At 47.8% G+C, this 19209-nt stretch overlaps 1 protein-coding gene across 18 annotated transcripts in view; it reads right to left on the bottom strand.

Moving 5' to 3' along the window:
- Window positions 1-2157: 2157 nt before the first annotated feature.
- EPB41 (erythrocyte membrane protein band 4.1) overlaps window positions 2158-19209 on the bottom strand; it is a 96964-nt gene continuing 79912 nt past the window's right edge. For 15 of the 18 annotated variants that reach the window (XM_075522337.1, XM_075522322.1, XM_075522323.1 and 12 more), the window contains 5 exons: window positions 10010-10138; window positions 8170-8271; window positions 7613-7693; window positions 6668-6775; window positions 2158-5772 (listed from right to left, as the gene is read on the bottom strand). In XM_075522337.1, coding sequence (XP_075378452.1) covers window positions 6677-6775; window positions 7613-7693; window positions 8170-8271; window positions 10010-10138 — 411 coding nt within the window. In that variant the 3' untranslated portion in view covers window positions 2158-5772; window positions 6668-6676. Of the gene's footprint in view, window positions 5773-6667; window positions 6776-7612; window positions 7694-8169; window positions 8272-10009; window positions 10139-11451; window positions 11929-19209 lie in introns of all 18 variants that reach the window. The other 3 variants (XM_075522328.1, XM_075522338.1, XM_075522339.1) reach the window with 2 other exon arrangements.

The following is a 19209-nucleotide window of genomic DNA, read 5'->3' as shown; positions in this document are numbered from 1 at the left end:
GCCCCCCAGGAGCCGGGTTCGGTGCCCCGGGAGCCTGCGGGCTGCTGCTGCCTTCTGCTGGTGCTGGGACAAGGGGTTTGGGTGGTTTGTTTTTTTTTTTTTTATTTATCTGCATCTCTAGATTGCCATGGCGTTTGTTTACCTAATATTTTCCCTTGCTTGTAGCCAGGCAAAATGCCACAGGGCTCCAGGCTTGGCAGACTTTGCAGTTTGAGGGGAGGGGGAAACTGAGGCACGGGGCTAAAGGGAAGCAACAGGGCTCAGACCCCCCCAGCTCCGGCTGTGAGGGGCGTAAAGGTCCCCTGTGCTTGGGACGCTCGGCCCGGGGGAGGCTTTAAGGGGGGGGCTTTAAGGAAAAGCCTTTCTAATCACGGTGGTCTGGTGGTTGACGGCCCCAGGGCTCGGTGGCAGAGTGGAGGGTCGTGGCTGAGTGTTGGTGGTTGGTGTTTCTGTCCCTGCGCTGCTCCCCTGGGGCGATGATCCGGGGACGAATTTCCCCTGGGCATTTCAGATGGGGCTCAAATGTCCCCTGTGCTGTGGATGTCCTTGCACTTGCCATGGCAACGGTCCTGCCCGGCAAAGCATCGTGGCTCGGGCAGATGGGCCATGTGGGACCAGGTCCCCGGGGCCACCGACGTCCCTGCAGCGCGTCTGGGGAGGGGACGGGCTGGGAGGGGCAGCGGGGATGGTCGTCAGCTCAGCGTCCCCTCACCGCAGGGCTCCCAAGGCCGATGGTTTTTCTGCCAGGACACGCTGCCGGGCTCCAGCACACCCCGGTCGGTCGGTGATGCCCCCCCACATCCGTGACGCCAAGCTGATGCCAAGCCGGGCGCTGCAGGGATGGGCTGGGACGCTGAACCCCGGCAGGGCTTAGTGCTGCTCCCTGGGTGACGTTAAATAATTCAGAGAGGGGGCAGGGGACTGACACCCCAAAGCGCAGCCGAGCAGAGCAATTAAGTTCTCTCGGCTGTTTGTCCCCCAACGTGATGTTTTTGGAGCTGCGGTTCATGCCCGGCTGTGGCTCATCACGCCAGCGCGTTATCCGAAGGAGTCGGGACCCCCGCGAGCCCCCGCTCCCCAGGACAGGGTTATTTAAAGCACGTTTTGGCGTTACCCTAATCAGGTTGGACAAGGCGAGGAGCCCGGGGCGGCCCCGGCCGTGCGCGACAGCCCGTGCTGGCCTGGGGAAATAACGTGATGTTCGACTCGGCCTCGTTGCTGCAAGTAAATCAAGTCGCTGTGACATGTGACGGAAAAGCAGCTCCAGCGGTAGCCGTTTCCCAACTATCCAGGGCTGATTTCTGTGGCTCCTCTGTAATTTTTGCTTTACAGGACATTGAGATTTAATACTTGGGAGTGGCTTGAAAGCAAACCGGCCAAAGGCAGGGTGTCGGTAAGACGCAATGACTTGTCTCTGGAGCAATTTAATGTTACTTTTAGCATGTCAATATAGACGTGTGCATGAGCGGCAACGACATAGTGTAACCCTTTCCTTTCTGTCTGTTGGGGAAACTGAGGCACAGGCGGGCGGTACCGCAGGCAGCCCGGGGCTGCCCCTGCCCGCAGGGATGCTCTTCCCATCCCGTTCCCAGTTTCCAGCTGTCCTAACTGGGCCAACTGGCTTTTGTTCTCTGCCGGGCTGGCAGCCAAGATGCCCCGTCAGCTTTCTGCTTGGTATTTCTGTCCCTCGTAAAGATGCTGCAGCCAGAGCTGGGACAGAAAAAAAAAAAGGGGGACATCTCCCCCGCTCCCGTTCAGTCACATTCGCTCCGGGTTAGGCAGCAGCTGCGGAGCAGAAACCCTCACCTGAGCTCACCTCGAATTCAGTAGCTCAAAGGGAGTTTTAGATCAAGTGATGATGCTTTAGGGAAGGGTCCCTGAAGGTCCCCAGGGGCTCTGGTCCCACACGCGGCCCCCCGGGAGCTGCTGAAAGCATCTGAAGCCACCAAGAGCGCAGGAGCACGCAGCCGGTGGCAGAGCCCGGCCCGGGGCTGGGCAGAGCTCTCGCAGTCCCAGCACGCAGCGGCTCTGCCGGGGACGCTCTTGGGAGGCGACGGGTCTGGCTTAGGTTGGAAAAAGCAAATTGCCGCGAAGGCAGGCTGGGGAGAGAGAGCTGGAGGAGGGCGAGGAGAAGAAAAACGGCTTCAGGGCCAGGGAGACAGTTTTGTTTGAAAATTTATTGAAAAATGCAATACAAGAAGCAATACTGAACACTTACGTCTGTCTAAATGCTACTGTGAAAGTCCAAAATAACAGCTCCCATCACTAGTTGATCTATAAAGATTTGCCAATTTTAAAAGTTCCTATTTTTATAAAGAAGAGTGTAAATGGCTAGCCTAGACAATTCACAATTGCCTTAAAAAAATTTTACAAAGCTCCTTCATATTCTCAACTAAATTATTATTTTTTTTTCTTTTTACAAGTTTCATCTCTAAGGCTGGGACACTACCACCTCTTAAGGTAATTGTACAATTAGGGAAATCAGCAAACCACAGTTCATTAAAACCAGAAATCAGTCAGTCCTTTGCTAACACATCTGTGTTGGTCAGAGATTGCTATTTGGCAACCGGAGCTGCTGTTCCAGTTTAATGGAGGAGAACATGAGCTCCTTGCCTTCCTTTCTATAAAAACATTCATTCATATATAAATAGCTTCCATATAATGTGTATTATACAATCAAGACAGTCTCTGGGTGAATTTGTGGAGTGGGAAGAGCTGGGAACATTCATATAAATAGACCTTACTTTGCTGGTTTGTCCCTGGAAGTAACACAGCACGCTAAGAGCCAAGGATTTTAAAAACCCGTTCGAGGTGGAAGGGGTGCGAGCAGCCCCGGCTGAGGATGGAAGAAGCTTCTTCTGCTCTTAACTTCTATCTTCTTCCCAGGCTGCCGCTGCTCCTGTCCAGCTCCTGGGCTCGGGCGCTGCGCGTGGGCGGCCGCGTCGGCTGGAGAGGGTCAGCAGGGCTGGAAATCCCCCGCGGGGTCAGACAGCAGGGTGATGGCAAAGTTCAGCCGAGGCGGTAACTTGTTTAAAATACTCAAGGAGAAGCAAGAATTTAGAAGGGGAAAGTGTGAGAATGAACAACCTGGAAACAGCCACCCAAAATCCAGGAAAAAGGAAAAAAAAAAAAAAAAAAAAAAAGGTTATTCTAGTCTATGGGCCCTTAAAAAGGGATGGACGCAGCCACAGTGAGCACATCCTTTTGGAAAGGAATCATCTCTCGTGCCAGCAGGTTCTCACCCCAGAAATCCCCTGCTCAGGGTGTTTTGTCCCGTTCACCGTGCTCAGGGGACAGGACACCCCAACTGAACACCCCCGGCCAAGCTTCAGCCTCGCACCACGTCCCCCTGAGTTCTCGTGATGGCCAAGTGCCTTTAAGTGCTATGGACAAACTTAATTTATCTCGCTGGCTTTGTCTGGTGAAGCTCAGAAATCCTCTTAATGACTACTCGGCGTGCCCGTTTACTGCTCGGGTAGCTGCTCCAGGGTGAGAAGGAAGGACCGAGTGGCAAAAAGCTAAACTCCTAGAAAAGGGACATCGCCAGAGGGATGCTCAGCATGACGGGCGTTTAAGGCAAGCGTTACCCAACTAAGTTGAGAACAGCAGGGACACAGAGCTGTTAAAGGACCTGTGTCGCAGAATAAGGAAGGAAAGGGCTGTTTCAGACATAAATAGGAAGACTTAATCTCTACGCTACAGCTGTGGAGCTGAGGACTCCCTAAATCCCCAGAGCAGGATGCCCGGTACCCACGGAAGGCAGACATCACCGGAGGGGACCACGCACCCAGAGCAGCCCGAGCAGCAGCTACCGGCACAGGAAGGCTGGAGGCTGAGAAGGACCCACGGCCAGGAAGGCTCAAAGAAAGCAAAAATCCAGCAGCTCCAGCATTTTCAGCACAGTCTCCAATCAATACTGACAGCTTAATTAAAATTGCACCTGAATCTGAGAAGCGACACTAGCCCCAGTGTAGTTTGAAGGCTGTTTGCAGCTAAACAGCAAGTTGTTGCAGCCTGAGCTAAATCCAGTGACTTCTGAAACACATTATTCAAATTTAAAATAGCAGAGAGCTTTTTTTATTGCCATTTTCTTCCCATCCTCAACTGAGGAGCAGCAGCAGAGCACTCCATGCCCTCAGCTACCAATGTGCCACACTATATATATATATTTTAAAAAAAAAAAAAAAATCACCACCTCAAAGTGTACTAAAGTGTTCACAAGTGTCTGGGCAGACTCTTTATAAAACTTGTTGGGTTTTTTTTCTTTTTAAATTTAAATGCTGGAAGGATAAACCAGGGCATGATTAAAACATTTCCATGAAGCTCAGAGAGCAGCAGCAGGAGCTCAGCCCCAGGTGCCGTGGAGGGAAGCATGTCCGGCCCCAGAAAAGATGGTTTCTGGTCATCCCCACCTAGCTGGAGATGGCCCTGGTGGTCTCTAAGCTCAGCCTAAAGATGCAGACACTAACCCTGGTATTTCATTCCAGCAAGGCGGTCACGAAGCCAAATGAAGTACAGACCCTTAAGCCAGCGTGGAAGAGGGGGTGGCAGCACTTTCCACGTGGTTTGGCTCCATCACGACCAGCAACACCTGACACCTCCCAAAATTTCTTGTTCAGCCTCTCCAAAGACAGCTTACAGGCCTAGGAAGGATTGTCTGAAGTATTTTAAATTAAATGATAGTAAGATAATATCCCCTGGTATATGGGTGATGTGTCTAGCTTTAAATAGCGCTGTGAGGGGAGGGGGGGGGGGGGGGGGAAATCAACCCATGACTTACAAAAAACCCCCTAATTTAAAAATCATGAACACAAACAAGTGAAAAACTATGACACTGAAAAAAAATCAGTTACTGTGAATGCTGCGTAAGCCTACCTTAATAGCATTCAGAGTCCAAACACCTTAAACGCACACTTCTAAGGGGTTTTTAATTTAATGGCATCTAGATCTAAAACACAAACAGGTAGGTAGCACTCAGCAGAGACACACAGGAGGAAGGCAAGGTGCTATCACAGTTCTCTTAAAGCTCTAAAATTCACAGTATAAGATACTTGAAGCAACTTCCAGTATTCCTTAAATCTAGTCAACTATTAAGATGTGTGCACAGGCTACACCACAAAACCCTACTGTGTTCACACGTCGGGGGCCTGAAACCCAACGGGGAGGAAACTCGGAGCGAAGGCAGCAGCTCTGCTCTGCACGCCCAGGTATCGCGGCTGGAATCTCAAGCTCCCTATAGCTAAAAAAAAAATAAAATCAAGAGGCAATCGGAAATGCTGCACAAAACTGAAGTCTGACTTTTTAAACTGACTCTCCCGGCAGAAGGACCCATGGCTTTTTGAAGGCGCGTAAGGATCCCGCACTCAGAATATGCACGGATGTGGCTTATCTCCGTTATCCCTGACGAGGCGGAGGGAATACGACTTAAAACAGCGACCCTTTGAGCCCTGCGAGGTGTGTCTGGGTCTGTATCTGAAGAGGCTATGCGTGAGAGGGAATGCAAAATTGAAAACCTGTAAAAAATATTCAGTACAGTTAGAAATATGGCATACTTTTGTCACAATATATATAAAAAAAAGAAATCTATATCCAATAGGATCCAGTGGCGTCTGGAAAATCCCAAGTAAAATGTCAAAGCGCAACTCCTAATAAATGATATGAATGTCTCTGAGTGTCAAGTCTTGTAAATCCGAGGTCTTTGTGCTCCAGGTAGTTTCTTGGTAGTTTTGCTGGGTTTCTTTTTCCTGGTGTCGTGTCTGGCAGGAACGTTTCCTAGAAAGAGAGAGAAACATGGTAAGTTATAGCTACCAACAGCCGGCTTTCTGGGAAAGAAAGGCACCTGCTTCCCCGAAGCCACTGGAGAACTGAAATCGGAAGGTGAGTTACCATCAGCGGCAGGCGTGGATTCAGGCTCAGAGCCACCTCCAGGCGCCTGGCACAACCAACCTCCCTCTCCCATCCCCGAAGGACCGTATTTCAAGAGCTGCAAGTCCAGGAACCCTGAGGAGACCTCTGCCATTTTTATTTAGGTTTGGACAGTTACAAAGCTCAACCACAATGTCTGTTAAACCATGCTGTCTCTCCTCTCGCCTAACTTCTTCTTGTTCCACCTCCCAAACGTCTGCTTTGCTGGGATGAGGCAGGACACAGGGGAGGGCACAGCACTGACTGGGCAACACCAGCGCGGGGCAGGACGGGCTTTACAGCACTGATGCGCAGGCAGAGCTCCTGGATTCCTCGAATAGCTCTTTCCCAAAACCATCAAGGCTGCAGAAAAGGGATCTTTCCAGGCAAGTCAGGAGCTCGGGGTCCAGCTCAGGGGTTACCTGGCACTGATATAGACAGGGGTCTACCTGAAACCTATGGATCAGCGGTGCACCGAAGGTGTTTGTAAGGCAAAACAGCCTCCTCGCAGGGGCCACGTACCTTCTTTTAGACTTTTCTGGCTCATTTCCACTGCAGGATTAGTCTGTATTTGTGACTGCTTCATCAGCCTTAAATGATTTAATAGGAACAGCCCGAGCGGGACTCATCAGCTAACAATAATAATTTTACTTAAACTTTGACCATGTTTAGCCAACCCTGGCTGGCACCGAGATCAAGCCCCCCTGCCCTGGGCGGGGAAAGCAGCACCCCTCACTCACTCGTACGTGGTCTCCCTACTTACGCAGCCTCGCTACTCCTCTGCGATCTCGGTCTCCTGGTGCACGACCACTTTGGTCACCGACATGTCCGGGTGCTGTTCCTTTGCTGCCTTTATCGCCTGCGCTAGAACCTGAAAGAGACCACGTTTCAGAGCATGCCACCGAGGGTCCTCAGGGGGACAAGAGACTAGTTCTAACTCTGGGGAGAGAAAAAAAAAAAGTGATTCCACTTCAGCTGCACAGTTTGGTGACTTTTGGTACTATTAGATTATTTCTGAAAGGAAAAGCTGTTTTCTACAAATACACTACATCCCTCCACTGCCCTATGGTAGAAGATGCATGAGAGCAATTAAGCAAATCCTGTTTATTCTTCCAGCAAGCGTGATGAGAACATTTCAGACATTTTCTTTTGGAATTAATAAACTAGTTCTTGTTGTACGAATATTCTCCAGCCCCATGATACTTGCAACTAAAATTAAATTCAAAGTCTAATTCTCTGATGACAAAATGATCACTTCCAACACACGCTAGAGGCCAATGAGGCTGACTCATCAGAAAGGTTTCATATAAAGCCAATGAGATTTAATGCAGGTGCTGAGTGCTCTGAAATGACTTCTGGCACTATACGGCAGCAATAGCACCTCAAAGTTACTAGAAAATTAATGCAGATCATCCAGATGTCAAGGAAAACTTTTATTTATTTCACACTTTTGCGTTTTTTAAACAATTCTGGAATCAAAACTTTGCTGCCAACACCAGTTTCAGAGCAGAACTAAGCTTTGCTGGCCCAGCTATACAGCTGCGTGCTGTCAAAGAGGAATTCATTATTGAAATCAGTTTTGAAGTTTTATTTCTACCGCAGTAAAATTTCCCTCGGTTGTTTTCTGGTTAAGTTGTCTTCGGAAAGGCAGCCCAACTAGTTCGTGCCAGCTCTGAGCAGCTCTTTTGGACCGCATCCTAGCTCCTACCTGGTCGTGGTCTACATCTGCATCTCCTGTGATGACAATCCTCTTTTCAATCCGCGTCTCTGAAATGCCACCTTTTACAGTCTAGTACAAAAGGAAGAAACTACTGTTAGTCTAGAAGTGAAAAGGAATTTGAGTGCACTGGGGGTGCCTGTCTCAAGACGGTATCAGAAATAGCATTAGCAAATACTGCCGTCATACCACGGTATCAGAATCATGGGGGAAAACTGTGGTGCTGCTCAAAGAAAAACTGTCAAATATTCATTTTCTTATAACTGAGCCAGGGAAGGGCTTTGACTCACAGTACAGTTCTTCCCCGTTGTCCCACAGGACAGTCAGAGCCCATGTCCACACACTGCACTGCAATTAATGCATAATCTACAGTCTTAATTCAACGCAGGCAAACCTGGGAGCCTCATGCTTTGTTTCAGGTATTAATCACATTTTTTTAAAAGAACTGGGGTTTAAGCTTTTTTTTCTATTATTCAACTCTGCCCATCTCTCTGTCATGGTGGTGTTTTAGTTGTTGTCGTCGTTTTATCATGTTCCCGTGCTGTTACCTTCGTGATCTGTGTGGTGGTGGTGCTGCTGGTGGTTTCCGAAGTGATGGTCTGAGCAGTCAGCAGGATGCCAGGGTCTAAATCTCCATTGCCACCATCTGTCTGTGGGACAGAAGAACAGGCCATCAGTCTCTGCAGGCAGCGTGGACAGAAGCAGGGTCTCCACATCGACAGAGCAGGACGCAATCTGAGGACAGAAACTCCTCTCCATCGTGGACGGCGGGACAGAGCGAGCTGATCTGCGGCCGGCTGAGCTGCGTCCAGCTGCACAAGGACTTCCCAGGTCTCTGAAGGCTCAGCACAAAGCCCACGGACTTTGAGGCTGGAAATGCAGGGATCCACAAAATCACCCAGGCAGGACCTATGACACCCCTCAGACGAGGTGGGCTGGGATATACCCAAATCTGGGTACACTGCAATGCCGGGCATGCTCCTCCATGCCAAGCTGCATGCATCGGACCACGAAGGGAGACCAAAGTAGACACCTATCCCGAATCACACCTGCCTGGATCCATGGAGGTTCACAAAGCCGGAGAGCGCAATGATTCAGAAGGTATTTTCTACCCTTCCTCCCTCCTGACAACACCTTGCACATCACTCGCTTTAAACTCTGCAGAAGCAAAGTCCAGATACCTGCTGAACTAGGAACAACTTCGTTTATAGCTGGTTACGTGGTTCTCATCCTGCATGTCTCGACCTTTCAAGGTCTGCCGAAAAACCTAAAATAAGTCATCCTGCCAACTCATCCTGGCTGTGCCGTCCGTGTCTCCCTTACGATGCACCACGAACTAACGCTGGGCAGCATCCCCAGCACGGCGGTGGGACGGTATCTGGAGTTACCACAAGGTGGGACCATTTTCCACAGGCTGGAAGAAATCTCATGGCACATCACAAGCTGGTGCACGAACGGCCGACTTCTCCCAGCCCTGGAGATGCACTTTTCCTTTCCATTTCCCAGTTAGAAACGGTAACAGCAGTAACCGGAGCAAAACTCCACTCTTCATCTAGTCACTCGCTGAGACACAGGGCGATGCTCACCACCGCCCGGTGCAGGCGTGTCTGAACGCCCCCTCTACTGCAATCGGGGAGGATGCTGAGCAGCCACGGCATTCCTTGGGAATCCCAAATTATACAAGCATGGTCCATGGGATACCCAAACCTACATCCCATGGTCACTACACTCCAACAGCAGAGCATGGGCTGCTTCTAACAACCACGGTTACGACAAACCCAAGCTAACACAGGCTCCAAAATTCTCCAATACCTAAATAAAACGTATTTTAGATTGAGGATTAATTTTAACCTCAGCAATGAAACCATACCTGCGTACGTTGGTATCACTCCACTAACATTTCTAGTTTCCAATCACCACATAGCCACTCTGGTTGCATTTTATACAAAACTTTTGGTTTTCAACACCTGTTTCAGGGTTGAAACCTAAAGAACAATCAAATCATTTATAAAGCAAGTTCTGAAGAGGCAAAAACAGCAAGGAGAGCTGGGGAAAACAAGACAAGGCATCTCTCGCAGAAAAAAGGCCAACTCAGGTTAACTCCATGCAGTCAAATCTACATCCTGAAGCCACCAGTGGCTGAAGATAAATTCTGTTTGCACGCACATCTTGAAAAAACAATTACTCTTCAGGGGCAGTAAAAACACTGTTCCTCTAAAAATACCAGATGCACCTGGAAATAGTGTCCACAGCATCGGTTAACGTCTGTGCTGTGACTCAGATGCTTGGAGAAAGGCAGGTGCTGCCGTCTCATCCGGAGGATTCGGAAACAAAATGCTTACTTCAGTTTCATTAAGCCCCTGGAAAATTAATCAGAACACACCTTACCTGTGCAGCTTCGTAAGTGATGGTCTTTGTCTCCGTGTGCACGATGGGGACTTCTTTCGTGGGAATTTCGCTTTTGACGGCGCTGGACACGTCGGAGATGGTGACCGTCTGTGTCTTCACTAGCGGTGGCTATGAGACAGGGTTAAAAACACCTCCGTAAAGACCCAGTTAGCATTTCCACATCGTGACCGTGCTGCTGGCAAATGTTCTGACACTGATCTGATAAAAGTACTGTGGGAACCAAGGTCAACGTGGAAATCTTTGTTTTTAAGCCTCTGGTACGAGACACTGCTCAGAGGGCAGAGATCACGCGTGAGGACTGAACAGACAGAAAAATCCTCCGGACCTTCCCCAACACCGTGCCCTCAGGTCAGCCCAACCGAGGCCTTAAGGGTTTAACCGGTCTGTCACAAGACCACGAAGAAACTGCTTTCGCCAATTATTAACTTTCTAATTACTAGAAGCTCATGGCCGGCTGCCAGTAAAAGATGACCCCCATCTACTGATGACAATGTCAAGATTAACACAAACCCTGGGCAAATAAAGACTCGATCACAGCTGAGCAGCTTTATCCTGACTGCAAGTGAAACACTGTATTATTAAAAAATCCTCATCAGATCCTAGGTCTTTAACTTTTATTAAATCAATGTCAGACAAAACGGAAACGTGACATCTCAAAAGAGAAACGGGGGGGAAGAGAAATCAGTTGTTCCACCACCTGATAATTATCCAGAAGACGACAGAGTTAGTTCAGACCCACAGTGTTTTCCCAAAGGCCTCGATTTCTGCTCACCGTCCCCAACCCTGACAGATGCCACCGTGACTGTTAGCAGGGGAAGTGGGCATCTATTTAACCGTAAGCAATTAATATCAACACTGAAGCAGGCAAAAATATCTCCCACGGTGGGGAGCAGGAAGGGACGTCAAAGCCCACGTTCACGATGCAGAAGTACGTTTGACAGCGCTTCAAATTGCTCTGCTGTGCTAAGGCTCAGCTTTCGGTACAAGGCAAAAACCTTGTACCTTGCAAAAACCTTGCGAAAACAAGGCAGGAAACGGCAAAACCCTTAAGGAACTAAAATTACGTGCCTTTGGAGCCTAAACAGTTCCCTTTTGGGGAATGCAACAGGATGCTTTGATCAAAGAAAGGCAAAGGGCGTTGCGCTGCGGCAATTGTATAAATGCAAAGATAAATTGAGAGGGGCTTGTCTTTAATACAAAGATAAATTGAGAGGGGCTTGTCTTTCATGCAAAGATAAGTTGAGAGGGGCTTGCGTGCACTGACTGCAGGAGATTAACTGGCTAATGAGCTCCAAGCACGAGTCCGAGCCAAGGCAAACACAGCTCCTCTCTGGGTCCGTGGCATCTGCTTGCTGCAGTGTTTGGGGTCCCACTCCAAAGCCAGCCAGGGGTGTGGGGGAGCGGGCGCTGGGGCTCACTACCTGGAAGCAGCGAATGACTGCCGGCAGCCCGTTATTAACATCTGAGTCTTGACACTCGCCATTTAGCTTTCTAAAGGCAAATCTGTCTTCGCCATCCTCTGCCACCTCCTCCTCTCCTCCCCAGGGCTGCCGGGGAGGGGCGGCAGGGCTGGCGGGGGGCTCCAGCTCAGAGAGCTCCGAGTCCTTCTCCGCATCCGCACAAAGCCCCTTTCCACATCTCAGGTCCTCCTCGCTCGCGGGGAGGCTGGGAGCTGCCGCCGCCTCCTCCTTCTCCTCCTCCTTCTCCTCCTCCTCCTCCTCACTGCTTAGGGAGGAAGCAGCAAAGTCACGGCTGGGAGAAGGCTCTGAGGCGGGTGGCACGGGGGTCTCGCTAAAAGCTACCGACTGCTTTGAGCCCTCCCAAGCAAAGCCAGTGTTAACACTGCTCCTCTCTGGCACTGCAGCCACATCCTCTCTGGAGAGAAAGTCACTCATTTTCTAAAAAGAAACGAATACACAAAAAAGGCCAGAGAGAGAGAGAGAAAGAGAGAGAGCGTTAGGGAGAACAGGAGGTCATGAAGCATAAAGGCAAAACATCGGTTTCTTATATTATATCACATCTCCAGGAACGCATGCAACAGCAGTGGGTTCGGACACTTGAAAGCTTGAAAACCTTTGTGCTATGCGATGTATCCAGTGCATGTACTGACATGGCCTTTCTGGTACATTAATAATCCACTCTCCTAAAGTTTCAGGAATTGGTATTAAAACAACTCTCTGCAACTAAAGGAAGAGCCACCAACTAAGCACTTTTTGCCCAGTTTGGAAACAAGAATCATTTCAGTGTAGCAAGCGGGGACTTGTGCACATCCAAAATTCACACGTGCAACAAAACCCACCGACCACACCAAAACCGTACCCCAATTCTGCTTTTAACTCTTTCAAATGTTTTATGCTGTGTTTTAATTTGCACGTGGAGGTGAAGAGAATAAGCCCAGAATTAGTGCGTACTAATCCGCAGAGCCTGTGCCTTGCTCTTGTCCTCGCCCCTGGAATGCTCACACCTCCGAGCACAGTCTTTGCTGTTGCAGTCTCCAGGATAACGAACACAGACTTGTCACTATGGCATTGATAAAATTATTGCAAGAATATCTACAAGTTAGTATTGAAATCAGCTGCTTCAATTACCGAGAGGCTCCTGAATTGACAATGCAGTCTGGTCACCTGAAAGAATTTGTATTATTTCTTCTAGACAAACCAGCTCAATTAACTCGCACAACTTAGCACAAAACTTTTCAGCTGAGGAATAAAGAAATGCAGCTTTAAACTGGAAAGCCAGACGTTCACGCTAACGCCTGCTGACCCCATCGCCACCGAGCATGCGGTTCAGCTGACTGCTCAACAAGCTGCATTTGACCAGTTATTCAGGACGATTTACTTATTTGGGACGATTTATTCGAAATGTTTGTAACACTCTTTATCCCAAAAGCAGCTGGCACAAGGAAACCTTTGCAGTAGCTAAACCTCCTGAAGGTACAACATAACTGGCATGTGTGATGGTGCACGGGAGAGAAGACACGTAATGAAGCCCCTCGGCCCTCCGAGAAGCCAGCAAGCACGTCTAGAGCACCTGAGATACTTGGGAAGAGCGTGCCAAGCCAGAGGGTGTAACTAAGGCTGGTGCTATTCTGCTCTCCGTTCAGCTCGTTAGCAAGGTCTCAACTAGGTCTTCTCACATCTCTGGGAGCCCTTTGGCCAGGAGGGAAGCAACAGTGACAGAAGAGAAGAGAAGAGTTAAAACATGAACAAGACAGAAAGCTTTAGCAAAACCCAGCTGTTTGCCCAAACGCCCGAGTGATGAATATTTCATAGGCACAGAGAAGCAGCGTTTCAGTCACCAGCGGTGAATGATGGCTACAGTCCTGCCCTGTGCTAGAAACCGTGTTTCTCATTATTGACATGGAAAGTTGCCTTCAAGGAAGGGCAGAATAAGCAGTTACGGGCACCTACAATTTTACACATATCAAAGGTGTCACATCATACAGCATTAGGGAACAAGGAGGGAAAAAACCCAGAGGGATGCTGTTTAATCAATGCCATTTCTATTTCTTCTCAATAATTAACCTCACAGTTGATTTCTGGTAACTTCATATAAAAATAGCCACATATCTGTTCATCCAAAGAGACTGATTAAACTTTCATAGAAGCATGGTAAGTCCATTTTGTCAATTGTTATTCTAATTTTGGTGGTGGTATAACAGAAACTGTTGCCTCACTTTCTATTAAGATTCTCTGGGCAACGAAAAAAGTGTAATTCGTGCTTAAAATGTGAGGTCTGAAGCCTGTGGGTTATCTGGTACAATGCATTTTCTGTACACCAGAGGCTTTCACCCTGATTGACCTCATCTAATGGCACCGTTCAATAGTACGTTAAGAATAGCAACTGCTTTATGTAGGAACAAATAGATGCTTATTTCAGTATCATTTGAAGAAACGACTCTTCCACCATTCCTCCCACGTATTTTTCAGTTCCCAGCTTCTTTATGTTGCAGATTAACATTTCCAGCCATTAGGATTTCCAGCCTCTTGGGCATCTTTTAAGTTCTTGGGACATTGCTTAGGAAAATGTGTTTAACAGGAGCGAAGGGACAGTGATCAGCACTGTGATGATCAGGTCTGACCGCACATATTGTTACTTCTGATCGAAAACCACTTCCATATGTGCTCCTCCAAAGGTATCTCCAGATCCCACCCTCATTTTGCCTAACGCAAGATACTACACTGCAATACTTCACAAAACAGAACGGAGGTTATCAGCTTTGAATGCCCATGTCTTAATCTTGCTTTAAAACTTCGATTTATGTACTGCCAATATACTGATCTTTCCTTAATTATATATGCTAAATCTTGCAAATTAATCACGGGATCTTGAGAAGACACAGTGCATCTTCTGGGGTTTAATGGAAAAAGCCTTGGGAGCAAGATTTCCTTACATACCAGCTGGGGCACTGCTTTCACCAAGAGGAAGAATCACAGATAAAACAAAGCAGATTAAGCAGCTACACAACCGCAGATCTATTTAAGAGACAAACATTTCCATCCAGTCAAAACAACTTCCCAGCTCCCTTGCACATACAGATAAAATAATTCGCATTTTGGAAGTATCTGGTGTGGTAAAAGCGTAAAGGAAGGGAAAAGCTTTTTTTCCTTTAAAGGAAGCCTATGGCGGCCTATATAGTGGTCGTCAGTAGAGCAAAGTGCGGCAATAAACATGCAAGCTATACAGACAGAATGAAATCCTGATAAGATCAACTGATCAGAAGCACTTTTTTTCCTTGCCCTCCTGTTCCACCAGTAAGAAGTTAGACTAATTGAAAGGTATTTGCTTCTATATAAAATTATCTCATTACACACGCTTTTTGTTTTTTAAATACAACTATGTTTTTGTTTTTTAAATACAACTATGTTTGCTCCTATATTTAAAAACACAGTTTGCATGTAGGCTAGAAAAGATTATCTTTTAAAAAAAAACAAAACCCAAACTAAGCCAAAACAAACATTCCCCCCCCCCAGGAATCTGAACATCTGTTACAAATTCTGATCTTATCAAGATTTATTTTAATTTGCAAATGCCAAAGCGTTCCTATTTTTAGGGCTCAGATTTGCAGAGTTCCAAGCTCTCCTTGAGACCCGCGAAACCTGAGGGTGCCCGGGCTGCAAACGACTCATTTCCAGAGACACAAAACCAAACCAGCGACGCCCGCATCAAGCGCGAAGCAGACTATTCGCATAAGCCATACACAGCGTAAAGAAAACACAGGACAGGATGCAATGTCCCAGAAGGAACGAATCGAACCAGACATGAATGCAACTAAAACATCACCCTGCTAAATACAAATCTTCGTCCCCCTGACGCTGACAAATACTGAGGATATAGCTCAAGCGTTACAGCGTAGGGAGTGACACACGGCAATTCAGACTGGGGATAAATTAATAACAGGCTTAACTGCATGGCTGATACCAGTGACCAAAAAGATTTCTTTTCCTTAAAAAGTGTTTTTGCATAAATTTGTTTGCCTGTATTTTTTCAAGAACGTCCTGTTTTGGATCAGGATCCACCCGTATGAACCAGCTGCCCCGCGCTGCCAGAGGGGATGCCTGTTTTCTGCAGCCCGCGCAGGCACGCTGCTGCCTCTCTCCCCAGAAATACTCAATTATCCTCATCCCAAACCAGACTCCTACCCTGCAGGAAACTTAAGGAGTGCTAAAATGCTGTCAACCTGCCCGTTACCAAAGACATTTGATAAAAATTGATAACACCATGAAATTACAGTGCACGCTAACTCCCTCCAACCCCCATATGAAATGCTGTAAATCCCAGCTAGTTAGTACTTCCCAGTTCCCTTCTTTTTCAGTATGGCACTGCAGTCGTTAACGCTGGCGCGTGTTATTAGCTTATCCCCAAACAAGTATCCACAGAAGCTAACGGGCTCGGTGTGACGGTCTACAGATGCACAAGTAGGTGACGTTGCTGTTGCAGCGAACCACACTCACCGGTGAGAGCTCCCAGATCAAATGATGCTCAACCTCACAGCTGGCAAAGCACTTGGGTAAAAAGCATTATAAAGCAGAAAACAAGAGATCCTTATTTTACAATACCTGCCATGCCTTATAGAACTGCTTTGCCTTAAAGATAGAAGTTAAAAAGTTTAGAAGCCATTCAACAAACCCTGGCATTTGAAAACGATGGCCGTTACCTATGGATTTACATTTTTGGATGGATTTTTTTAACTGCCATTCATCTGATCACAACATCCTGACCAGCCTAGTCAGATGACAGAAGGTGAAAAGAGAATTTGACCCAAGTTAGAAGTAAGGCTAGAAAATACACAGCATGCTACAAGCTTAAAAAGATTAAATTGCTGTCATGAACAAGAATCCCAGGATATTACACAATACACAGCAGCCACCTCCAATCCACTGCATCAACTACTTGGCAACCTCAAGATCAATACTTCAGTTACTAAAATAAGGTTGCTGAGCAATATGATTCCAGAAGCATTTCCTCTCCCCGTCCACCCCGATCCCCTTTTCCCGTCCCTTTTCTGGAGCAGGTACCCTTGGATGGGGGGTACAAAACTGTGCACTTCTTATTCCAAATTCCCTCTGCAGAGAACAAGCTGCCAGGGGCATTGCAAACATTGCCTCCGATTTAGCGTAGCAGCAGCGAGTGAAGAGAGCGGGGATACCATCAGGGTTTATAACCGACACCACTTTTGTGCTGTTGCATTTCGCTTGCTTCATTTCATAAATCAAGTTACAGCTCTGCTCTGGTGCCAGGCTCATCCAGGAGAGCAGCAGCGCAAGCCTCGTGCTGCTCCGCTGCAGCCAGATTTGCTTTCCTGTGATGGCTCATGACTGCACAGAATGAGCCAAACAGTTTATCCAGAAGTAAATAATCTCACAGAAGAAAAGTTGGGAGTTAAAATTAAGACTGACTCTTGGTACAGCCTCTAGACACAACCTCAGGCAGCTTCAACCAGCTAAAACCCAACCCGAGGCTTGCATTGTATTACCGAGCAGAAAGGCGGTGGTTAATTACGAACGTGGTTTCTTCGCTTACAAAAATAGAAAGGAACATTTTTGTCCTCAAATTAATACAACACGGGGGGCAGAGGCTCTCGCAGTTACATTGCGCAGGACCTGCGACACTTCTGCTCAGGACAACTTTCTGCAACGATTGTTCCCAGTCTCAGAAGCGAAGAGGGAGAACGTGTTAGTGTTACATTAAGTATTTGGTAGAGAGCTGAACCTTTTGACCCCTCTGCAAGCAAAGCCTTTCTTAAACCAAGCCGGATTTAATCCTCAATCGAATTATTCTGGCCAGTTTGAGAGCGTGCATCGCTTACAGCTGCAGCCTTGCGTGCTCCCTCTCCCCAGGAGCACGAAACCCAGACCAGAGAGCGTCCAGCAGACCCAACGCCCTGAACGCAACCGGTAATGACCTGGGGTCTGACGGCTCCTGGTTTGAGAAAGCAATACTGAGGGTTAGTCCGAGAAGTCGTTAACACAGGTCCCATGTACCTTTTTTGTTAATAAGCAGTGGAAAGAAGAATCTGATTTGCAATAACATTTATTAATGATAAATGTACATATTTACAAAGAAAAATCTGAGAAAAAATACAAAACCGAAAAAGTGTTCCAAAAGAGAGCATTTTAGGTAAAAAAGAAAGTGTTTTTAGTCCCCACAAACTGATCCAACACGACCGTGTATCACCGCTAGAAGATCCCAAAGTGGCACAAACCAAGGCTAGTCCTTCCCTCCAGCCTCACAAACCAGGACAGATGCAAACAGGGACACAAGAGGAACCACCAGTCGGGTTCTCCAATGTCACCCGCTGGTAAATGCAGACCAAAGAATTTCTACATGAACCCATAACCCTTCTTTGGGCTAATTTTTTCCAGAAAGCATCCTACCTCAGTCTGTAAGTCAGAACAGGCACCATCAACTCATGACCAGGAAAAAAGAAAACCCAATAAACCAGTGGAATAATTCTCAGAGTGACAAATTACCGACCCTTACGTGAAGTGAAAGACACTTTGCCCATAACCTTCCCAAGGAGCCCCGTGGTACGGACACAGCAAGGCCAGCCCAGCCTCGTTCCTGCAAACACAAACTACGCCTTTGGTGCCACGCCGAGGAAATCCACCTCTCATTATTTCAGGATGGGAGATAAATATTGAATACCTACTTTTTAGGGTCATCACTAGTTACTGCACAAACTGCAAGGGAGGAGAGCTGGTCTTAGCTTAACCCGTACCCTAACCTGACCTGCCCATAGAGGGTTCTGTCCACCTTCTATTGACCCGCACAGCAAAGCAGCACACGGCAGGAGTTGCAGACAATACCCTCATGTATCTGTTCACTTTTAATAACGGAAAAGGAAAAAGGGATGTTGTTTTACAGCAACGCACACCTCAAATACCACCAATGATCATCACGCACAGAGCCCGATACCTAACGCAGCCTCAGAGCTGAATCCGAGTTTCAAGCAATCGGCTCTGGCATACTTGCTGCTTCAAAATACTAATGTCCCCCTTTCCCTAAAGCATGAAAGCACAAGAAACCATTCTGCGGTTTATCTGGTGTTCAGAAGAGATGATATCAGGGTAAGAAGATTCAGAAAGCGAGCGCAGAGCCAACCACCAACTTCATGATGGAAAACACTGAAGCCTCAACAGCCACTAACTGGATCCCACACACGAGCACCAAAGAGCCTTGCTGCAGCCATGTGGCCACACCACGAAACACCGGGAAAGTCTAATTCACATCAAAACTGCTGGCAGTCTTATTGTAGCTACATCACCGGCACGCCGGAGTCCTGAAATGTCATTTTCTGCAGCAGGTCACATTGAAAAATCAGAATTTCTCACGCCAACCTGGATGAGGTTACGTGCTGCGGACATTTCCAGCTTCCCTTTGGAAGGGATAATTCAGTTCTCCATCACTCACAGACTGGCCGCATACGAACAGGGTGCGTTAATCCCAACATCGCTCGGGGTCAGCAACAGTGTCAGGGCAGGCGGCCGGCGAGCTGCCGGTGCTTTGCAGCAGGTTTGTTCCTGAGGAAAAAAGGGAGCAAAGCACACAAAGCCTTGGTTCCTTTACGAAAACCCTGAGACCTCTGCCCTTAAACAAAGCTAGAGCGAAACAACTCTCCCTGTGCACGGGAACGACAGCAGGCGTCCCGAAATCCCTTCTTTCAGCGCCGCATCCTG

This window comes from Mycteria americana, chromosome 21, assembly GCF_035582795.1.
Source record: "Mycteria americana isolate JAX WOST 10 ecotype Jacksonville Zoo and Gardens chromosome 21, USCA_MyAme_1.0, whole genome shotgun sequence".
Classification (NCBI taxonomy): Eukaryota; Metazoa; Chordata; class Aves; order Ciconiiformes; family Ciconiidae; genus Mycteria; species Mycteria americana.
Note: the sequence above shows the minus strand (reverse complement) of the source record. Positions and strands in the feature narration are given on the sequence as shown.